The 21663-nt window shown below is 46.7% G+C and overlaps 1 protein-coding gene across 1 annotated transcript; it reads right to left on the minus strand.

Moving 5' to 3' along the window:
• Positions 1-762: 762 nt before the first annotated feature.
• Positions 763-20929, minus strand: LOC135809428 (coiled-coil domain-containing protein 39-like). Its single transcript, XM_065322779.1, has 32 exons — positions 20618-20929; positions 19431-19550; positions 18481-18538; positions 17930-18018; positions 17190-17255; positions 16573-16665; positions 15263-15355; positions 14861-14989; positions 14307-14366; positions 13693-13761; positions 13339-13401; positions 13092-13195; positions 12067-12238; positions 11505-11570; positions 11015-11104; positions 10620-10712; positions 10000-10071; positions 9535-9672; positions 9040-9083; positions 8637-8709; positions 8201-8292; positions 7826-7873; positions 7106-7181; positions 6557-6716; positions 5950-6056; positions 5666-5737; positions 5407-5475; positions 5028-5087; positions 4077-4193; positions 3669-3763; positions 2176-2303; positions 763-1613 (listed from the first exon to the last, which is right to left on the minus strand). The coding sequence occupies exons 1-32, from the start codon at positions 20684-20686 to the stop codon at positions 1519-1521; spliced, it is 2880 nt and encodes a 959-aa protein (XP_065178851.1). The 5' UTR covers positions 20687-20929; the 3' UTR covers positions 763-1518.
• Positions 20930-21663: the final 734 nt, after the last annotated feature.

A 21663-nucleotide genomic window follows, 5' to 3' on the forward strand; every position in this document is an offset into this window, starting at 1 on the left:
GGGCGAGGGCCATATCAGAGTCTCGGACTAACTAACTAACTTGTCGGGCATCAGCAAGCCACAAATTTGGCACAAGGCACTCCCTCAGTCTCCCTGCCATGCACTAACGAGTAACGTATAATTAGCGCCCATAAGCTGTTCCGATGACTCACCCACGTGAAATCATTCGCATAACCAGTATAGGGTATGCATGTCATGTATTGTTACTTGTCACACTCTAAAATGATCATCTCATGCCTCGGATGTAAACCATACTTAGAGGAGTACTAGCTGGACCATTCTTAGCGCTCATTTCTCTTTCCGCTCCTACACATCTTTCATTGCACAGGAAGGCACCACCATAGACTCCCACAGCCGTTGCCCTGCTTCGGCCGATCCTACTTCGTACTTATTAAAGCTAGCTTCCCTAGCTCTCCACTCCGCACAGTTCTGCTAGTCAGTCCGTTTTGTAGCTCAGAATGTACAGTCAACTTTGCTTACCGGTATAACGACACTCGGCGGGGCATCAGAAACGTGTTCTTATTCGCGAAGTGTCGTTATACCCGAAGTCTCATTATATGTGTCACAGTTGGATGGGACTTTGCTCTGGGTATGAAAATTATGTCGTTATTCGCGAATTGTCGTTATATCCGAAGTCGTTAGTAGTGAAGTTGACTGTATACCTTGTATCCTGCCCTACATCAGTGTAACAACACAACTTGATGTGATCACACTCAGAGTCAATCCTAGTTCCCACTAGTACTAGCACTAGGTAGCTCCATAGATCTTTGGCATGATAATGCATGCAATTTGGCGTTCATAAAATGTGTTACATCATGAAAGTAGAAGCCATTGACGACAAAATCAATTAGTCATTTTCAAGTATAGCCATGCACACATGCTATGGACATTTGTCACGATTGTGCATGCCACAAGCTAGGCATCGATCATGTTGATGCTTCAAATAATCGGAATAGAATGAACAGAGCAGTGGACTGGGATAGCAGGACTGTTCCGAGGATGACCACCAGCAGCTGAATCAATAACTGTGAGCGTGCATGCTGATAGAGAACTGCAAAGAGACCATGAATGTAATGGTGGCATATTCAGTCATGCATGCATTGCTGCCGGCATTGTTTTGCGGATAGCATATCCTGTACTGGTGTGAGCGTGCAACACTCAGTCTTGCACACCATGGCTTTGTGATGAACTCCATGCCACCACTGCTGCTGTTCATGTTACTTACCAGCGATGGCAAAATCTCAAATATCCCAGCACCAGAGCCACAGAATCTAGTGTCCGACTCACACAATCAAGTTTCGGAAGCATTGACGGACCTCGGCAGATGTACATGTATACGGCATAAAGGTCTTGGTGGTGTTCTGGGGACGAGGATAGCATGTACATACATTGCTCCTTCTCAACAGGGCGTGAGCTTGCCTCAGACAAATGGCATTATTCCATCCGGCATGATAGTGCTGTGTGTTGATCGGCTTAGCAGGAAGGGGAAAGAGCCTCAGCTGCCCAAACAGATAGCCCTTACAGGTGCCTTTGACTGCCTCTAGCTGAAGACACAGGTGTGGAAGACGATGCCCGAGAGGAAGACGACAGCCGTCGCAGGGAACCGGATGATGCTGTGGAACCACACAGTCCGTGACAAGGAGTTGTGTTAGTAAATGCTAAGATGTGTCAAGCTATGAGTAGACAAGGAAAGAACTACCTCCAAAGACCTTGCCAATACGCTGATGTACTGGTTTGAAATGGACTAGAAATCGTCCATGCGCTAAAGTACGTGCAGGCATGAAAAGACTCAGGAGAGCATGCCTGTAAGACAGCGTTGGCCTAGGCCAGGACTCTTGCTATGCAGTCATGTGACCTATGTATCTTGGCCACTCTCACACAATGCATCACATGGTATATTATGTGACCATAGTCAGCCCCCCATTATAGGCTGTAACAAAGGGCGCTGGACCTTGGTTACGCCGGAAGTACTAAGTCATCTAGCAACGCCAAACACCTCTGGCAAAGCGATACGGGAATCAAATGCAAACCCAACTGGTTTTACCCAACCCATGGAGGACACTATCTACACCCCTTATGGACTTCTGAACACATCTGGTCCAAAGTTGAGACAGGAATTGTATTCAAATACTGGTCCCACCAAGCATTTTAAGTTGAACATGGCTTGCTTGTTACCTTGCCCCGCGCTGCGAGATGCGGACTTGCTGTCGCCATTGAACGATATCTGTGTAACGCGGCCGCTTGAGGCGACACTTCCCGTGCTGCCACTGCGCGAACTGGCTAGCGATGAAACACGAGATGACCTGGCAATGCAAAGAATGCAACACAGCACATACCGCATCGCTAGTGTATATGCCAACAGTGCAACATGCTTCAAACTGCCATCAGTGAAACTACATTGTACACTTTACAGATAAACACGTTTTACAGTATAAAGAAAACAGTGAAGTCAGGAGCATCTTACAGAAACCTCACCATCGATTTCCACTGAACAGTTCTTAAAAAGTTAGTGGATGCAGGTTTCCTTAGCTCAGTGGTTCTGTAACCGACTTGCAAGGTCTATGAAGAGATAAGAGCTCCTGACACTCCCCTGCCCTGCCCCCAACTGCAGACAACGGGTTTATTCACAACGCCAATTGCGTGATACCGTACTGGCAATATATGTTGCCGCAGTGAGGCCATGAAGCGTTACATTGGCACATGTTTGCCGCACGCAGGGCGTTACATGCAAAGTCGCACAGGAGCCGTTACACAGGTTTCTATTGCCGCAGTCCTTTTTTTGCTATTGCCGCATCACTTTTTTGCTATTGCCGCATCATTTTTTTTGCTTTTGCCGCATCATTTTTTCTTTTCATCCACAGTCATGATGTTTGGGCGTGATTTTCTTCACGCCGAAGGCGAATAGAGACTTCTGCATTGTCACAAGGAAACTGGTAAACACATCGCTCTTCTTCGCAAAACGACCTCGGGAAAGAAGAAACCATTGAGATCGCCAACCACTGAATGATGCACCTTCGAGTGTCAGGACTTCCTGCTGCGTCCAGTTTTGAACTTTTCACCACGCGGTACACGTGCTTTCACAGTTTTCAGCCTTTTTTTTGCAGTGCAAACTGCAATGAAAAGATCGCCGCACCCCGCCGGACGCGCGTTACGAACTCAACGAAAATTTGTCGCACTAGCCTGGTCGCGCGTTACGCCGCACCCCCCTGCGTTACGCGTTACGCGGCAACATATATTGCCAGTACGGTATCATGAAGCAAGAACCAAAGGAAAAAGACAACCCAAATTCGGCAAGTTTAACAGCAAAATTTACACTTATCACTTCATGATCACAACTGAGGAGGGGAAAGCTTGCAGCACACAGTTATAACGCAATTGCATACTCTCCTTGCTTGTTGACTAAGTTCTGCCTCAAACATAGAGCACATGTTGAGTAATGGAGCTAAGTGATGCAAAGTGGGCATACATACATGTACCTGCGTGAATGACTACATCAAGATAGAAGAAGAACCCAACTGACCGGCCCTATTGCAGATGGGTGAAGCGGCCCACAAAGGGATGAATTATATCTGGGAGAGCCAAGGTGACACTATCATGCACGCTGGTAGATGCATCCCATGATGCTCCTGGGCAGAAATGCCAAGCATGTACCATAGAAACGTACTAACCTGTCTGAGCCTACGCTGCTTTGCCTGCTGCCAGCCAGAGAACTGCTCCTAGAACTGCCACTGGCAACAGGTGCTGGTGGAGCAGGTAGATCCATCTAGAAAGAGAGAGAGAGAGATGCATAGTCACATGACACAGCCACATACAGTGTAGGAGTGTGGCCAGTATGAAATGATTTCTGAATGATAATACAGAAAGTTCTCTTAACACCTTGGTATCACACTTGACGGTGACTTCTAATACAGATGCTACAGTACGGTAACTGGATACACTCAGGGGTTTGCCACCCATTACTCTCATGGTCCCCGTCACACCACTGTACACACACTACCATGCACACTACCATGTACACTATCCCGCATAAAGTGTTGTACATATACGAGTAGAGAAATGGCCTTGTTAGTTGTTACCTGAGAGCATAGCAGAAAGATGGTGTCCGCTGTGTCTGGTTGCTCCTTTGCAATCTTTCCAAGGGTCTCCATTATCGTCAAGTTGAAGTCACGGACCTCACGCGCCGTGATATCTTTCTGCAGCCATAAGCAATATCAATCATGAATGACAGGAACGCATGAGGGGTTCAGCATCTAGTTCGAGCAGTACATATAGCCAATGTAGTGAGTAGCCACCCTCAATATCGCCAATGTAGTGAGTAGCCACCCTCAATTGTGCATGAGAAAAGTGTCCTTATCCGCGAGTTGCTAGTATTTGTGAGGTTGAAAGTATGCATTCTAGTGATCACTACACTTGTAGGTCTGAAGATTGTGTCGTTTACTCGGGAGTTGTTGCAGGGGAGTTGTTGCAGGGGAGTTGTTGCAGGGGAGTTGTTGCAGGGGCGTCGGAACCGGTGCGGCATGTACGGTCAAAGCCGCACCAATAATTTAATCTTGTGACTGTTGAAGCAATGAAATATGGGCTATTGGGGCCCAATTTCCCTATAATTTTCCTAGGGGAGGACCCCGAACCCCCACCTACTCATGCGGCCACACCAATGTCGAATACCTTCGGACGCCCCTGTGTTGTTATACATGTACCGGCCTAGGCCATTATTCACCAGGTTGACTGCCGCGTTCGGCCTTGAACATGGTCAGTGGACAATCGGCAACGGCAGTATCACACGGAACACAGATAAACACCATGTAATTTTATATTATTTTATTTTTTACTAGAAAACACAGCCCTACTAATAATCAGGGGAAGAGGACAACTGAAATGACACTGGACAACAAGACAAAGGGGAGTAGGGGCGATGTGCCGATAGTAGGGGTATGTGAGCAGACTTTTGTCCTGCACTGCTCGTGTAAAGCACAGTCATAACGTTACTTGCTAGCAGCACATGTATCTTTAATATGTGGATGTGTTACCTCAATTTCAGCGAAGTTCTCCTTGTTCTTCTGCCTGAGGTCCTTTTTCGCTTTTGCAACCTGTTGAATGAAACATACACAGAACGCCATACAAAATCTTCTTATCCGGGAAGGGAGGATATGTTTTGAAAAGTACATCATCTACAGTGGCAGCACTCAGACGTGTAGCACACCGGTTAGAACATGTCTGTCAAATACTACAAATACGAATGCCCTTGACAACGCGGGCTACTTCTAGCTACTTGTATGCCTCCCTCACAGGCACACCACGGTTGGTTGACTGTCCAGCAAATTTGAAGCCCGACAAGCCAGACCAGCTGCTATACGCGGCCTGCCATTGCTAAGCCGGGTCACGGAGCTTTCCCACCCGGTTTCTTACCATTCTTTCTGCTCGGTCCTTCCTGTCCGCCTGGTCGTCCTTCTCTCTTTTGGCATACGTGGACTCACTCTAAACAACATGCATACGAGAGAGTGTAGAGAACGCAAACTGAATGAGTTACTACATGTACGGGTATGTATTGAAATTTAGACTACACACTGTACATAAGAGATAATTCTCTTTCATTACCTGTCCAGCTCGTTTTCACACAGACGTCGTAAAAGTATCATGGTACACTTGAAATGATGGAGTGTCTTACCTTCAGAGAGCCGACTTGTTCTATGAGCATGGCTTCACGCTTCACCAGTTCATCAGCCTGCTGTCTAGTTTTCTACAAACATCGCAAGGGAAAGCATATGCCAACATATCATTTGATCCAATGAAGCCACACTGAATGGAATAGAGACATTACTCATACAACAGGCCACACGGTCCATGCTGCACAACACGGTAGTCGCTGACTACATACTAGTCTCTGGCTAGCATCACAAGGAACCTTGGGAAGGGGTTTCGACTTGTGCCAGGCACCGCACACCCTCTAACCTCGGCATCCTCTGAGATCTCCTGCAGCTGCCGTTTCTTCAGCTTGAATTTCTCTGCAGCAGAATCTAGCTGGGCTTGGAGGCGTTCGAGCTCTTGAGCTTCTTTGTCTAGGAATGCACAGATAACAGAAAGTAGATAACAGTAATAATGGTTTTGGTCCCTCGCCTATCCGGATATTTTTTTGTGGGAAACGGATGTGTGCTTTAAACTCACCAGGTCATCATTGAGCACAACCCTGGCCGTAGCGTTGACATGGACTGTTGCATTCATATCAGCACCCTGTACTGTCTGTGCCGTTATCTGTTATCGTATATGTAGTTCACCTAGACTGCACTGTGCGCACTGGCACTGTATGTATGCATGCTGCATTTGCGCTGTATGTAGGCATCGTGTTACTGATGGAGCTTTGCAGAGCTCTAGGCGGGGGTTGCTGTTTAGAATACAGCAAGATAGAAATACTACTTCGGTTCACTGCATTGTGGGCTAATCATGTCGATAGTGCTGGTGGGTATTGATAGTGCTAATGGGTGCTAAATTGCTAATAGAGCTGATAACACTGCTAGTATTGGTGGGTGTTGTTAGCGCTGGTGGGTGCTGTCCAACTTACCGCCTGCCTGGAATGGATTCAAGCTCTTGCGGTACGCCTGGTTACTTTGACCGAGCAACGTCAGAGTATTCTCCATTGCAATGATCTCCTTCTGACCTTTGCGTAGTTTGGCATCTAGGATGTCACCGGCACGTTGGAGCTCTTCCTTTTCTTGAGCTTTCTGTGTTGCATAAGCCAGCAAACAACAGTCATATTGTTTCAAAGAGACCAGCACCAGTGCTGTACTGACAGTAACAGACAGGGCTGTTATAATCATACAGGGTTAAGAGGAAAGTAATCGGAATGATCCAGCTGTTGCGGACAATATCTGATCTTCCATGTCTGCATTGACGGTGAATAATAAGCTAGCGTATGCTGTAATCAGAGAAGTCTACAGTCATGTATGTATGGCTATGACCAGAAATGAATGAAATTCATTTGTCTGCCACCAGAACTGTGCTTACAATAATAACAGGAGTGTGTTTCGCTCTAATGTTGTATAGCACAGAAAGATTATGGGTTTGCAGTACTACGCCAAGCAGTAAAATTCAGCCTAGGCCTAAGGCGTACCTTGATAAGAAGTGTCACATGAGACTCAGCCTCTTCACCGCTGGGGCCAGACATCTGCCTCATCCGGATCTCATACCTAAGAATAACCCATAAGAACACAATAACCCATAAGCGCACTATGACCCATAAGCGCACTATGACCCATAAGCGCACTATGACCCATAAGCGCATAATGACCCGTATTAACACAATAACCCATAAGACCACTATAACCCGTAAGTACACAATAGTCCATAAGCACAGAATAACCTATAAGCACACAATATCCCATGAGCACACAATAGCCCATAAGCGCACAATAGCCCATAAGCGCACAATAGCCCATAAGCGCACAATAACCCATACGCGCACAATAACCCATAAGCACATAATACCCATGAATGCATACAGCCCATAAAAGCACTACATGTATAACCATAAGCGCACAGATGCCCATAAGCGCACTATGACCCACGAATGCACAATACATGGTCATGACTGTATGCCACAGTCTCATGTCATATGCACGCATAACACGACACGGCCTGCTATACCCTCTATCCACTCTATTCTGACCTGAAAGTACTGACTTTGCAAATATAGACATGCATACATGCCCTTCAGGGATTCGGCCATCACCACTTCCCTGTGCACTCTCCCCATGTATACACACACATACATGTGCACACATGTATACACTCGTACATACGGCTCAACCTCTCATTACGGCCCATTACCAACCTCTTCTTCAGTCGATCCATGCGAGCCTCTCGCTCATGAAGTTCCACCCTGAAGCCATTGACACAAACCATATTGAAGGCAATACAAACAGTGGAGATCAGAGCTGTGAAGATGTACATAACAACTAGGGGGGGGGGGGAGTGTAGGTGCATTACTATACAAAGGAGTCTTGTTGGTTGGCTGTATGACAATAGGGGGTTCACACGAGGGGATTGCACAAGGACATCACACGAGGGGATCGCATGAGGAGATTGCACAATGGGATCACACAAGGGCATCACACGAGGGCATCACACGAGGGCATCACACGAGGGGATCACACGAGGGGATCACACGAGGGCATCACAATGACCCTTTTAACTGAGTGCAACATACGTTAGCTTGCTCTTCTCCCCGTGGACCGATCTGAGTTTGGTGTCGAGCAGCTCCTTGTGAGCCTTGATGTTCATCTTTCGCTCAGTCATCGCCTGCAGTGCATGAGAAGAAGTAGAAGAAATGTTAGCGTCAGTGCAGAATGGAACGAGGCTAATGATGTAGCAGCTTACAGGTACTACTGATAACTCTTCCGGAAGGGGTCGTTCACAAGGAAATCCAGCAGATTCGTACTTATTTGCACTTGTTGGTGCAGTTTCTAGTGCAGATTCTGTGGATGAAGACCACACCCGTGCCGGGCAGCACAATTATTCATTCACTATAGCACGTATTAGAGCCTTAGACCAAACATCTGATTGAAAAGTGTTACGTTAAGCACCAAAAAGTACAAATCGGTGCTTGGTGATGGCCAAGGGCTTGACTGACTTGTTCAGCTTACCGTTTGCAGCTCCAGCTGCCGAGATTCCAGGCTCAACACCTCGCCAACCCGGGCATTCATGGCTTTCCTTCGACTGATGGCACAATGTGGGAGAGAGCAGAGGGCAACAGGATAAAACACACACACACACACACACACACACACACACACACACACACACACACACACACACATACATGCACACACACATACACACACACACACACACACACATGCATAGCACGGCAGTTCAAGACAACCAACACGCAGCACTCATAATCGGTAGGGAGCTACATGTACATGTAGTATTAAACTATTGAAAATTGAATTGAATTGGAGTTCCCATGCCTGTTCGGAGCTGTTCCAAATCCTGGGTTTACTATCTCAAAGATACAATAGACTAGTAGTCACTACTGTCACTCACTTTTTCAGAGACAACTTGAGTATATTGCGCTCCACTTGTTGCTCCTGTATCAGAACGAACAAAAAGAAAATGCACGGACACACACACGGAGACACACACACACGCACACACACACACGCACACACACACACGCACACAAGTCACTCGTTACAATCGGGTTAAAGGTCATAAGGAATCCTTTACATCCTGCACAGGAACATAAGCAGCCAACTCCCTGCAGCCAGAAAGGAAATTGGTGAGACAAATCGGGGTGTCCCTGCCTCTCCCCTGGTCACGCAACACACTGTGACTGTCTGTCCATATAGAACTGGACAGGGATGTGATAATGCTGATGAACTGGACAGGAATCTGATAATGCTGATGAACTGGACAGGAATCTGATAATGCTGATGAACTGGACAGGAATCTAATAATGCTGATGAACTGGACAGGAATCTGATAATGCTGATGAACTGGACAGGAATCTGATAATGCTGATGCTCGTTCTCCGATTACCTGCTTGTTGTTCACCATTTTCTTGAGTTCACGCTCCGCGTTGTCATTGTGCAGTTCGATCTCTTGAATCTTTCCCTGCAGGTCCTGCTTCTCGCTGCTGTACTTCTCCAAGTAAGTTGTCAAGCGGCGAATGTCATCCTGTAGGAAAGCAAAACAACACACGTGTCAATCTGGGAGCACCAGTGCATACTCAAACACACACCAGCTATAACAGTCATGATATAACTTACATGATGTATAGATTATAGAACTGACACTGGCATCTGTTCTAATATGCAGATGGTACTGTGTACACACTGGATGTGCAACACCGCTCAAGCGGCTAGCAATGATGAACAGTTACGTGGACATGTATCGCATCACTTGAAATGACAGCACCAATCCGACAGTCACCAGCCACTAGCAGTCAGACAGTCATTGGCCAGGAGCAGTCAGATATACATGTATACCAAGTTACCAACGTACATTGATCTTCTTTAGCTGGCCGGTCAAGACGGTCTGAACAATCTTCTGATCCTCCCAGCGTGCCTTCAGTTCCTACGCAACAAGCATTGGAGAACCACAGCAACAGCACAGGTGAGGGCAGACAGCCAGGCATCCTATTTGCGCGGGCCATGAGCGAACTCCGGCAAACGGTTCCTGACGATACACTCATCGTACAACGGCTTTCATCATGCCAAAATTAAGGACTCTAAGTCACACCATGTACAGGCATACAGCAGTGCACACGCTTCCACCTCCCATTTGCACTGTAAAAAGGAGGGTCTTACAGCATTTTAGAAAGTTTTGATTTGAAGTTTTTTGGTTTGTGTTTGAAGATCTTTACTTGTATTTTACACATGCATTTTCCTGATTTCTTCTCCAGTGTTGTATTGAATTTTAATCCATTGTGTAAATTTTCGCCCAAAAAAGAGGCTTGTGCAGGGTCCTACAGCAGTGCACGCACAGGGCTCAAATAATGTATCTTGGGGACATAAACGCCTCATCGCGTGTAGACCTACACCAAATAATTCACGTCAGGGTGGTTGGTACCCGAGCACGGCGTAATGCTGATTGAGAGCACAATACGCGTACACAGGGCTCACCTCAATCTGCTTGTTCAGCTGGACTTTTTCATCATTCGTACGATCACCTTCCAGACGTGCCGTGCGACCTTCCAGTTGCTGAATAGTGTACTCCTGCAGATCACCAGATCACCGTGGGGAAAGCAACAACTGCCAGTAGTCAATGCCTTCACTCAAACTGTCTGTCACTGTAAGTACACTGGGTATGAGGCACTTTCAGGGGTGAAGGCCGGAACCCCAGATGTGCACTGGAACCCTTCTAAATGTTCTCACCAAGCTTGTAGATTAGCACAAAATTGCTATTTATATGGATGCCGAGAGTTGACACCCCTCCTCCAGCCCCAGATGTTTGCTACAGCAAAAATCCGTGCACACACACACAGTGACACTGTGGCAACACAAACATTTCGCCTCACCTGTGTATAGATAAGTTCCGCTTGCTTACGAGTCTCCTCGTCCACCTTGCGCAGTGTACTGCCCAGATTGCGGAATGCAAACTTTGAACCCTGGACAGAAGAAGAAAAGTGAACAGCAACTCACCAAACAGGCCGGCCGGACGTGTAGAGTACAAAATACTCTAATACTGTCCATTCAGAAAGAGATCGGCTTTGGGTGTTCTTGCAGAACGATGATGACTGCGTGGGTTGACTTTTTGGTCAGGTTTCACATCACTGATTAAGGTTTTCTCCATCACGATGTACGGGGCAGCAGATGCAAAGTCACATCAATAATTCAAAATTGCACTATTGAGGCCAAGATCGGAATTGCCGAGGTGGATTTTGGAATCTCAAAGGTTCAGTCTGCATAGGCTGGCTACATGTAAATGGCCTCCAAGAATTTTCGTAACACAAGTCTCACATTTAGAGGTTTGTGCTCCTGCCAAAATCATTGTCCCATACAACATACCTGCAACTCTGCTTTGATGTTTTCTCGTCGTCCTCGCAGCTCGAACAGCTCCTGGGATCGCTTGAACTGTGAAATCAGTGCAAACCAGTGCAAACCAGTGCAAACAAGTACATGTGAGAACAGAGTGGCAGGTTACTTGAGATTATCAGACTGTGAGCCGAAATAAAGAAGGAGCTGTAAAGCGTGGTGGCCTCGGAAAACTTATGTAACTGATAATTCACTGACTACCCTGGCCAGTCGCTAGTCAGAGGAGAAGCAAGCCGGAAAATTCTACCAAAGAAGAAAATCTAAAATGTCTTGTTGTTTCTGCTTGAGAAACGAGAAACAAGCCTGAAAAAATTCTACCAGAGAAGAGAATCTAAAATGTCGCAGAGTCTACAGCCTTTCTGAAATGAAACTGGATCGCCTCAACTTTGCCCATGCTTGATAACTGGGATGGTAAATAAAATACACTGTAGATACATGCATGGTATTCACAGCTACCATGGCAAAGCCGATTTTGCCATACTTGCCATGAGCTGTATTCAAATCTGGCCTAAACACACACATGTATGCGGCTTACCTTCACTCCATGCTGCTTGTCCAGTTCCTTCTGTAGTTGCCGTAGCGACTCTTCCTTTTCCGCTATCATCATCTCCATGGTCTGGGCGGTGTTCTCCGAATCTAACGTTCTGCCTGTGCTGATCGCAAGCTGCTCTCTATTCGCATCGCACTGAGCTTGTATGACTGCCAGCCTACAGTTACCGGTATAGCAGTAGCACACAGATGGTAAAAGCCGAGTTTTAGGGATTTAGGCTCTGTATCGGTGTGTTGTCATGCAATGATATACCCTCAAATTCCGCAACGGGAACTTCTGAAGGGCATACATTAGTATTAATTTATTCCCGTAGCTATGCAGAAGACGTTACTTCAGTAGCGTCTGGCGCTAGCCAGGGTCCACACAGCTTTAATTTGGTATTTGTTTGTGTGTTTGTGTCACGCCTGGCGCTATCCGTATCTGACGGCAAAAAAGCATAGGATTTTTTTTCAGGCATATCCTGGGATTCGAACCCGCACTATCGCCCTACATGCATTCCCCCATACACTTCGCATTCATACCCATTCTTCCAAGTTGCTTCACGTTATTAGCTTGCGTTTGAAAGCCCTATTTGAATATTGCGGGCAGCTAGACGGTGTCGTATTACCCTCGATCGTACCTGTCCCGTACCTATCCCCTACCGTACCGTGCCATCAAAGACGGCTGGCCACAATGCATATTCAAATAGGGCTTTCAAATGCAAGATCACAATGTGAAACAACTTGGAAGAATTAGTATGTATGCGAAGTGTATAGGGGGATGCATGCAGGGCGCGCAATAGTGCGGGTTCGAATCCTAGGTTTAAAAAAAAGGATTTTTTTAAAGAATTTATAACATCCCTATGCTTTTTTTTTGTCTAGGTCATCAAGGCAAAAAAGCATAGCGTAGGGCCCTGAGCTTCCAAGCTCTCTCGTTATGTTCTTGTTTGACGACGGGGAATGTCCAGTTGGTGTTACGTAGTCCACAAACAGCAGCTATGGCTTTAGGCACCAGGGAGCAGTAAGCCCTACCTTTTCTTCTTCTCTGCTAGGTTCTGCTTGAGGCGTGCCACTTCAGCACGAGTCGATCTTTCATCAGAAGCAACCTTGTCAACTGTGAACTTCAGTGTCTCCAGCTACAGAAGCAAAAAAGAAACAGAAAGCCGAAAGGCATTGCAATAAGTTACTGTAGGCGTTTGTCACGGCATCAGTCCAAGTATAGCACGCTCCCAACAGATCAATCCCCAATCATCTCATCCCTGACAACCACTACCCTTACCTCATCTGCTATCTGCATTCGAGAAGTGTCGGCGTGTTGCAAATCGACGCGTGTTCTAGCGACCTGTATAACGAAGCACACAGCAGCAGCACTTGAAAAACAATAATTTCATTCATTGACTTCACAGAGTCAGAAGCCTATGCTCTTCACGTAAATCGGTGCTGGAATGCTAGTACATGTTGTTGAGTTGAGATGCACTGAAACATGTTGGATGAGGAAGTGCTACAGCAGTTATACATCACCTACCACATACAATACTGAATGCTTGTGTAATCCATGTCACAGTGTTTCATGAAGTAGTCAGGCAGACTGCTGCGTGACTGAGTATCCTGAAAGCCGCTGTGTCTAGCTCACCGTCTTCTCATGCCATTGCACTTGCCGCTCCTCCTCGCGGTTGTTCTCCAGTTCTTGCTCTAGGAACCACTGCAGCAGCACACAGCATATTGACACACCCATACCCACAGGTAGTTAGAACACAACATAAGGACACATCCGACCACTGGCAAAATTGCCGGTGACAATTGAGTGTGTATAAATCCAGAAGCTCGGTAAGATGGCTGCATGCACCTAGCTTCCGTTTGCAAAACACAGATACATAGTCGTGAAAACACACTTTGGACGTTGGGACTAAACTGACGTGTTCCGGCATTCACCCATGCGAACTGTGCACTGATCTTACTAGTACCGCATCAGTCAGCAATCACAACGTCCCTTTGAGTCAAAGTCGTCGCCATCGACTGATCATGCTGATCCAGCATGATGTCACCGCAGAGTAAATCTACAAGATCTGGGGTAAAGACCCAGGCAGTGAAAGCCCAGCTGGATACCAGTCCTGCTCTTTCTATGGGTGGTTCCTGTGCTCGACCATTCACACAAAGCACGGGAAACTATGCAACCACATGACCGTTTCATAATGATACGCTACTAATCATACCACACTAGACATTAGCCGCTACTGCAGTGCTCACCCGCTTTTCCTTCAGGCCCTCTTCCTTCTCGCTGACATCAAATTTTTTGTTGGCCACTTGCTGCAGGGACAAATACATGAACACAAGCACACAGGCTATGACTAAGACTCACGGCAGAACCACAGATAGTAGGAGTACATGATATTACCATGGGTCTTACTTACACGTCCTGACAGAAGTGAACATACAAGATGATCGTGTTCTAGTGTTCACTTCTGACATGACTTGTAAGCAACCCCCCACCCTTTGGCTGAGTCACAGTTTGGTCAGGTTTTGATGTAAATATTCACAGGAAAGCAGTACCGCTGCCATGCTGCATACGATGTGAGTGTCCATAATACTGCAGTGTATGGCAAACCTATCAGTGATACGGAGTCTATCTGATCTGAGTCTATCTGATCTGAGTCTGATCTGAGTCTATCTGATCTGAGTCTGCTCTGAGTCTATCTGATCTGAGGTCTGATCTGAGTCTATCTCATCATCTCAACCTACCAGTGATACCAAGTCTATCTGATCTGAGTCTGATCTGAGTCTATCTGATCATCTCAACCTACCAGTGATACGGAGTCTATCTGATCATCGCGCCGTTTCATCTGCTGCACGGTGGCCTCCCACTGCTTCAGCATTTCTTCTCTTTCTACCTGCGCCGCTCGGAACTGTTCTGCAGTCTTGTCCAGGGCAATCTGCAGGTAAGCAACGCAAGACGGGCAGCACAGAGTAAGCAGCAACACAGAATACATGTATGTGGAATTACGAGAAGTCTTTTGAGTTGCAGCAAATCATTGTCCATATCTGCTACGCACCGTAACCAAGTACACAATACAATTCTGGCTCTGTTCGCACAGAAGTTGGAACAAGGTCTTGATTGGTAGACATATAGCACTGATGTCCTCGTCAAATGCCCAACACCGCGGCCTTCTAAGCGCAAACAAGCTACACTCCAGAGAGAAACATGCCTGTGTTGTCAGATTTTCCGTATTCTCCTTTTCCAGCTCCTGGCGTTTCTGCACGCATGCTTCCTCGGCCCTCTCCATTCTTAGCTGCATCTCCTGCAAGATCAGAGCAAGAAAACAGTAGAATAAGTTATACGCATAATGATACTATGTCACTGTGCTGGCCTATGCACATGTGCGTGCCGCTCCAGCAAAGAAGGTCTGTACGTTCTTTCCGAATGCCGGATGACATACTATTGCAATTTCAAATTTGGACTTCACGGAGAATTTCAAAGTTTTAGGAAATTAGAGGCCACATGCCGCTCGAGTCCAGGTGGTGTGACTGGTGATTTTTTCTTTCTTTCATATCTGGCTTGCAAGTGTTGAGTTTCGGAGAGAAAAGAGCAGTACGTGGCATGTGGACTCTAATTTCTTAAAACTATGACATACTATTGTTGCTAGAAACCGCAGTTATCCCAATGCTACTTCGGGTAGCCACAAACAGTAGTTTATTTGCTCAAACCAAAGCAACACGGCCCAGGAGAGATCCCCTGCATGGTGGACGGCACTGGACTGACATTGCACACACCTGTATACTGCTTGGGGTATCGGGTACTGTGCAATGTCATTGCTAGCTTGGGGTATCGGGCGCTGTGCAAAGCCATTGCTAGCTTGGGGTATCGAGTACTGTGCAATGCCATTGCTAGTTTGGGGTATCGGGTACTGTGCGATGCCATTGCTAGCTTGGGGTATCGAGTACTGTGCAATGCCATTGCTAGTTTGGGGTATCGAGTACTGTGCAATGCCATTGCTAGCTTGGGATATCGGGTGCTGTACAATGCCCGGATTGCTAGGTTGTAGAAACCATTGGTAAGGATTGTGGATGATAATTTCAGAGTCAAGCCGGGCCACAGTCACAGCTGAACATACACCGTCGTACAGTCACTTCGCCGGTCCCAATTCTGCTCAGTTGCAGTAAGTACATTTGTCGGATTTAAACTCCAATCCCACCCCTCCTCATGTCTTCATTCAAATTAAGCAATGTCTGACAGCTCACCATAGCTCAGTGGTTCTCAAGCATCACTGGCCTCAGGCGAGGGTCCCTGGTTTGAGTCCTGGTGGTGACAGTCACTTTTTTCTTCAGAATTTCCCTTTTCCATTCCCTCACTGAACCAGTGAATAGCTTACTTTATCTCCTTCTTTCTATGGTCAGTTAAGGTTAGCCATGTTTGCCCTTGCCAGCCATACTGACGCTGTTACTATAGAATGTTTGGTGTTGGATCACTACAATTATAATTATACCGAATTCTTGCCATTCTTAAGCCATATCTTACCTTCGTTCGTGCATTATCAGCAGCAGCATATTTCTGCAACAGCTGGGCATCAGCATCACGCAGTTTTGCCTGATCTAGATACGCCTTTTGACTCTGCGAGTGCAAACCGTCATGAAACACACCATACATACGCACTGAATATACTGGAGCTGCAATGACCTCGAGGGCAACTCCTGACTCCCCTCATCAAATTCCTGGCATCTGTGGAGTTACGACCAGTCTCTGCTGGTATTATGACAAGCACACCATGGCGTATTAATGTGCAGCAGCATCTGGCCTACGGCAATGGTCCTGAGTACAGTCCCAAGTGTGCATATACATGCATGTACATAGTGTTCATAGTTTGACAGCGGCATGAAACAAGGCGGAGGACACCGTGTTCGGAAACAGATGAACACTATGTAGACAAAAACAAGGGTTATCTACTCGCCTATGCATGTACATGTATCACATTAGCAGCTACGTGTCTTGAAGATACTTGTGCCTGATGTGTGTACAGCATAGCAGTTATGGTTACAAGCACACTCATGGATGATGGATGTGTTCCCCATGTTTCAATGGCCTATTACAAATCGTGCGGATACTGGTGAGCCTTATGAGTTTATCCTGAAGCTTACCGAATCTTTCAGCACCATATCACTATGCAGTTGATCGGAGCGACTCTTCTCCTTCAGGAAGTCTCGCTGCAAAAACAACACAAAACATGCAAAAAAAAGATGTATCCACACATACATGTACATTGTACATGTGAGTAGGTGTCTAACATCGCCTGGTGTGTGTGTGTGTGTGTGTGTGTGTGTGTGTGTGTGTGTGTGTGTGTGTGTGTGTGTGTGTGTGTGTGTGTGTGTGTGTGTGTGTGGTGGATACCTGGCTAAAAATAGTGGCGGTCAATTCATCAGCCTTGCAAGCTGTGGAATGGTGTAATCCCAGCACAAGTTGCTATGTCTAAAACATAGCTGTTCGCTATCATCGCTCCCGCGATGGGCATGTCTGAGGTCTGAGGTCTGAGGTCTGAGGTCTGAGGTGTGTGTGTGTGTGTGTGTGTGTGTGTGTGTGTGTGTGTGCGTGTGTGTGTGTGCCCCTACAACCGGAACTGATCTCGAGCTACCCATATTTAACCTTTCTATTTTTTACACGCAGTAGCATTCTCTTGCCCGGGAGTAAACTTCACATCCATACTTCAAAGTACATGAACACAAAGTTAGCAATCATATCTAAATACACCTTTTAACATACACACATGCACACACACGTACACACACGTACACACATACACACACATGCACACACACACACACACACACACACACAGAATCAAAGCTCCAAGATTGCGTGTCTGCACTGCCAGTGTAGTCACCTCGTATTTCTCGGCACGGCCTTTCAAGTCATTCATCTCATCCTGCAGGCGCCTCATCTCCTTTTCCAGGCGCGCATTCTCTTGCTCAGCTACACACAGGATACAAAGTTACAAGGACATTGAGCTATCAAAGAATCAGACTCAAACTTGCCACGTGTACAAAATAACATGTATTGTCAAAATGTTTTAAAACATCTCAAGGTGCCAGAATTGTTCGGTTCAAGTGCATGTATGTACACATATCATGTTAGTATTGTTTGAGTTCACAATAAGCAGACATGCCGTACGATGTACATTACTTTGGAGAACATGGGCCAATCCAAACTTTGGTGGTCTGTCCAAATGCTTGCAATGATGTACTTCCAAGCTCTTTAGTTGGGCTCCAACTTGAAGTGTGATAACTCTAACCATTATCCACCATTTCCTTCATGCTATTTGATGGCGAAATGGCGTGACATTGTTGCCATAGCAACCCAGATGGGTTAAGGATGATGATGAAGAAGAAGACGATTTGATTCACTATAGTGGAAGCTGATAAGGTGAGGCCTCACCTATGATTTTCATGTGCTCGTCTGTTTCCAGCTCACGTTTTCGTGCATCGCAGAGTGACTGTATAAACATAGATGGCAAAACACCCACCCACATGCACAAATACATACACGCACAGACAGAAAGCAAGGATTCAGGAATCAGGATTTCAGTTTGACTAAGACATCAACTTCTGCAGCCGGAATGGACGTCACTCCAGTATAAACCTGCACATTATGGCAGATAGTCGTTCACATGCCCTGGGAAGGGCTAACTCTCCAAGGATCCTTGGGACCCGGATTGTCATTGGAATGTGGCATGCATGGACACAGGCATGGATGCAATCGACGCAGGTATCAACTGCTAATGGGAGAAAGACGCAACAGCGACCAATACGCAAACCAATCAACACCATAACCTGCACATAACTTACAAGAGTTTGACAACCAGCAATCCAATCAGTCATTGACAGCAAGCCTCAAGTATGCCACACGTTCACTATGATCATGCGGGGCTGCATCTGTTTTCCACCACTAGGTGGCTGCATGAGTTCTAGAGTTATCAATGGTTACATTTTCCGATGGAGATGGGTTTATAGCACAAAGAGTAGATGAGAATGTGAAATACTACAGGTAGTAAACATTGTCACCGCATGCCAAGCAAAGAATCGTTCAAAGTCAAAATTGCCTTTACCTCATCATGTACAATACCCCACCCACCCAAACACACACACACACACACACACACACACACACACACACATCCAAACACACACACACACACACACACACACACACACACACACATCCAAACACACACACACACACACACACACACACACACACACACACATCCAAACACACACACACACACATCCAAACACACACACACACACACACACACACACTCACACGGTCACCGCAGCCCGGCCACTACCACCGCCCTCGGTAGTATCAACAAAAGCACGCCTTACCCGTGTGTGCTGCAGTTCTTGTGTGACGTTCTTCAGGTGATCGCCCATGACACCGATACGCTCGACCACTCGGCCCTGATCTGTGTCAACACGTGCAACATCCCGCTCCAGAGAGTGCACCTACACATGGCAGCGCCACGCAGCACAAACCCAGTTACACAGCACAAACCCAGTCAGTCCAAAATGCAATACTATCCAGGGGCGTAAGAGGGGTTTTGGAAGTGGTACGACCGAAGGTCGGCGTGGCCGAAGGCCGTGTTGGAGGGGGGTCGGGGGGACTTCCCCCGGGAAAATTTTGTAAAAAAAAGACACAAAATCCTGCGTTCTGGGAACTTCTGGCACACTTCTGGCACACTTCTGGCACAGTGTGCAGTTGAGTCGAGTACAGTACAGTACTCAGTACGACTGCAGATAACAGATCTACGAGTACGAGTCTAGAAAAAGGTGTCTGATGCGCATTATGCATCGATGGATACTGATTTTTTATTACGGTTTCGCACGTTCCGGACGGACCACACTTTTCGAAAAGTGGTACGGCCATGGTCGTACCAGTCGTAGCGGGTGCTACGCCCCTGCTATCTTATCATCATGAACCAAGCTGAATACATGTACACTGCTCGGTGTCCTCGGAATCATAAGAATATATTCGAAATGTTGACCGTGAAACCGAGGCATGCCGGAAGCCAGAACAGGCACATAGGCCCGGCTGCCTCGAACCCGGTTCCTATCTATCACCGTGGAGGCTCTACGTACATACCCGGTATCAGACAGTCCACCGGTGTGCGGCACTTTTTCTGAGGATGAAATCCAAGCTGGAATTACCTGATCATGCCTACACTATAGGTATTCCATGAACTAGTCAGCCTGCGCCACTGAATGAGTGGACTACATAATCATTGCGCAGTCACTGTCTGTGCTGTGTTGAACTACAGCCATGGCATGATGCATGTTCTCAAAAGTGCTGGAGGTGGAATTACTTTATTGATGGCATGATGCAGATAAGTAAATTAATATATGTACGTGTGAGATTCTTGAGGTTCTTGTCCCATACTGTTTGAGGTAACTCCGTATTGTGAAAAGGATCCTTGGTCATGCAACAGCGCATCTAATAGTGCACCTATCTATTTACGTCCGAGTATATTTATCAGCTTCAATCATGCATGACAATCATTGTGGTCTTCTCCCACCTGCGACTGCAATCGTTGGTTGGCCTCGTTCAGACCCGGTATGAACCGGTGCTCTGGGAGCGCAGACATCTTCACCGTCGCGCAGCAAATTCCAGATTATAAATAGCACTTCTCGATGTTCCACCGCACAGCCGCGCGATGGGGGAGATGAAGAAACAACGAAGACGTTACTACCCTAGACGAAGGGACGCAGCAGAAAATGGGCGCTGCTAGCCAGCGTATTGCAAGCGAACTTGAGCGCTACTGACGAAATCGTTTCTCTACAATGACTATTGCTGACAGTGAAATTTGAAAACGGTAGTGACCCAGTCAGGGCCATGGCGCCAGTGCCATCTCTGGTTGTTAATTTTCATGTGCACCGGCACCTTATTATCGTATCTACGCAGCCATTCACACAGCCGCACTGATCCTGGACGGCTGATTGCTTGTGTTTTCTTGGTTTTGAAGGAGTGAAGTGCCTTAGCAACGACTACGTGAAGCTGGCGCTTGAGTTGGAGCTTGTCACCCAAGCAACAGCACTGGAATCACTCAGTGCCGTAGTGACTACTACTGTCTGTACTAGTACAGTGAGTAGTGGCCACAGCAAGTGAATAATTATTATTTTTGTTGATTTGTTGACAAGCACTACAATGTAGTCGTACTAGCACTAGTGACTAGGGGTAAAAACACCACCATGAATAATTTTGTCGATTCCCTGGCCTGGGTGACATGTTTCACCAAGACTCAGGCAAGAGGCAAGACTCAAGACTAGAGTACATGACCCCCCAGGGGGGAATGTACTCTTGGTTTCACATGTCTACATCTAATTCTTTTCTAGCCCCTGTTGAATAAGGGACCACCCAACGTGCACTATTTAGAGCCACATTCTGGGTTGGTGTGAGCGGTGAAGGAGAAGGACATGAGCTTCTCACATAGGCCAGCCACAAAGCATGTAACGATGTTTGACACTTCACACCTAAGGTGATCCATAGCCTAGAGGTGGCGCGAATGATGGCCTATCTGCTCTGTATGAGGGGGCAAGTAGGCCTATAGGCAACACCAATGAT

This window comes from Sycon ciliatum, chromosome 2 (genome assembly GCF_964019385.1).
Source record: "Sycon ciliatum chromosome 2, ocSycCili1.1, whole genome shotgun sequence".
Classification (NCBI taxonomy): domain Eukaryota; kingdom Metazoa; phylum Porifera; class Calcarea; order Leucosolenida; family Sycettidae; genus Sycon; species Sycon ciliatum.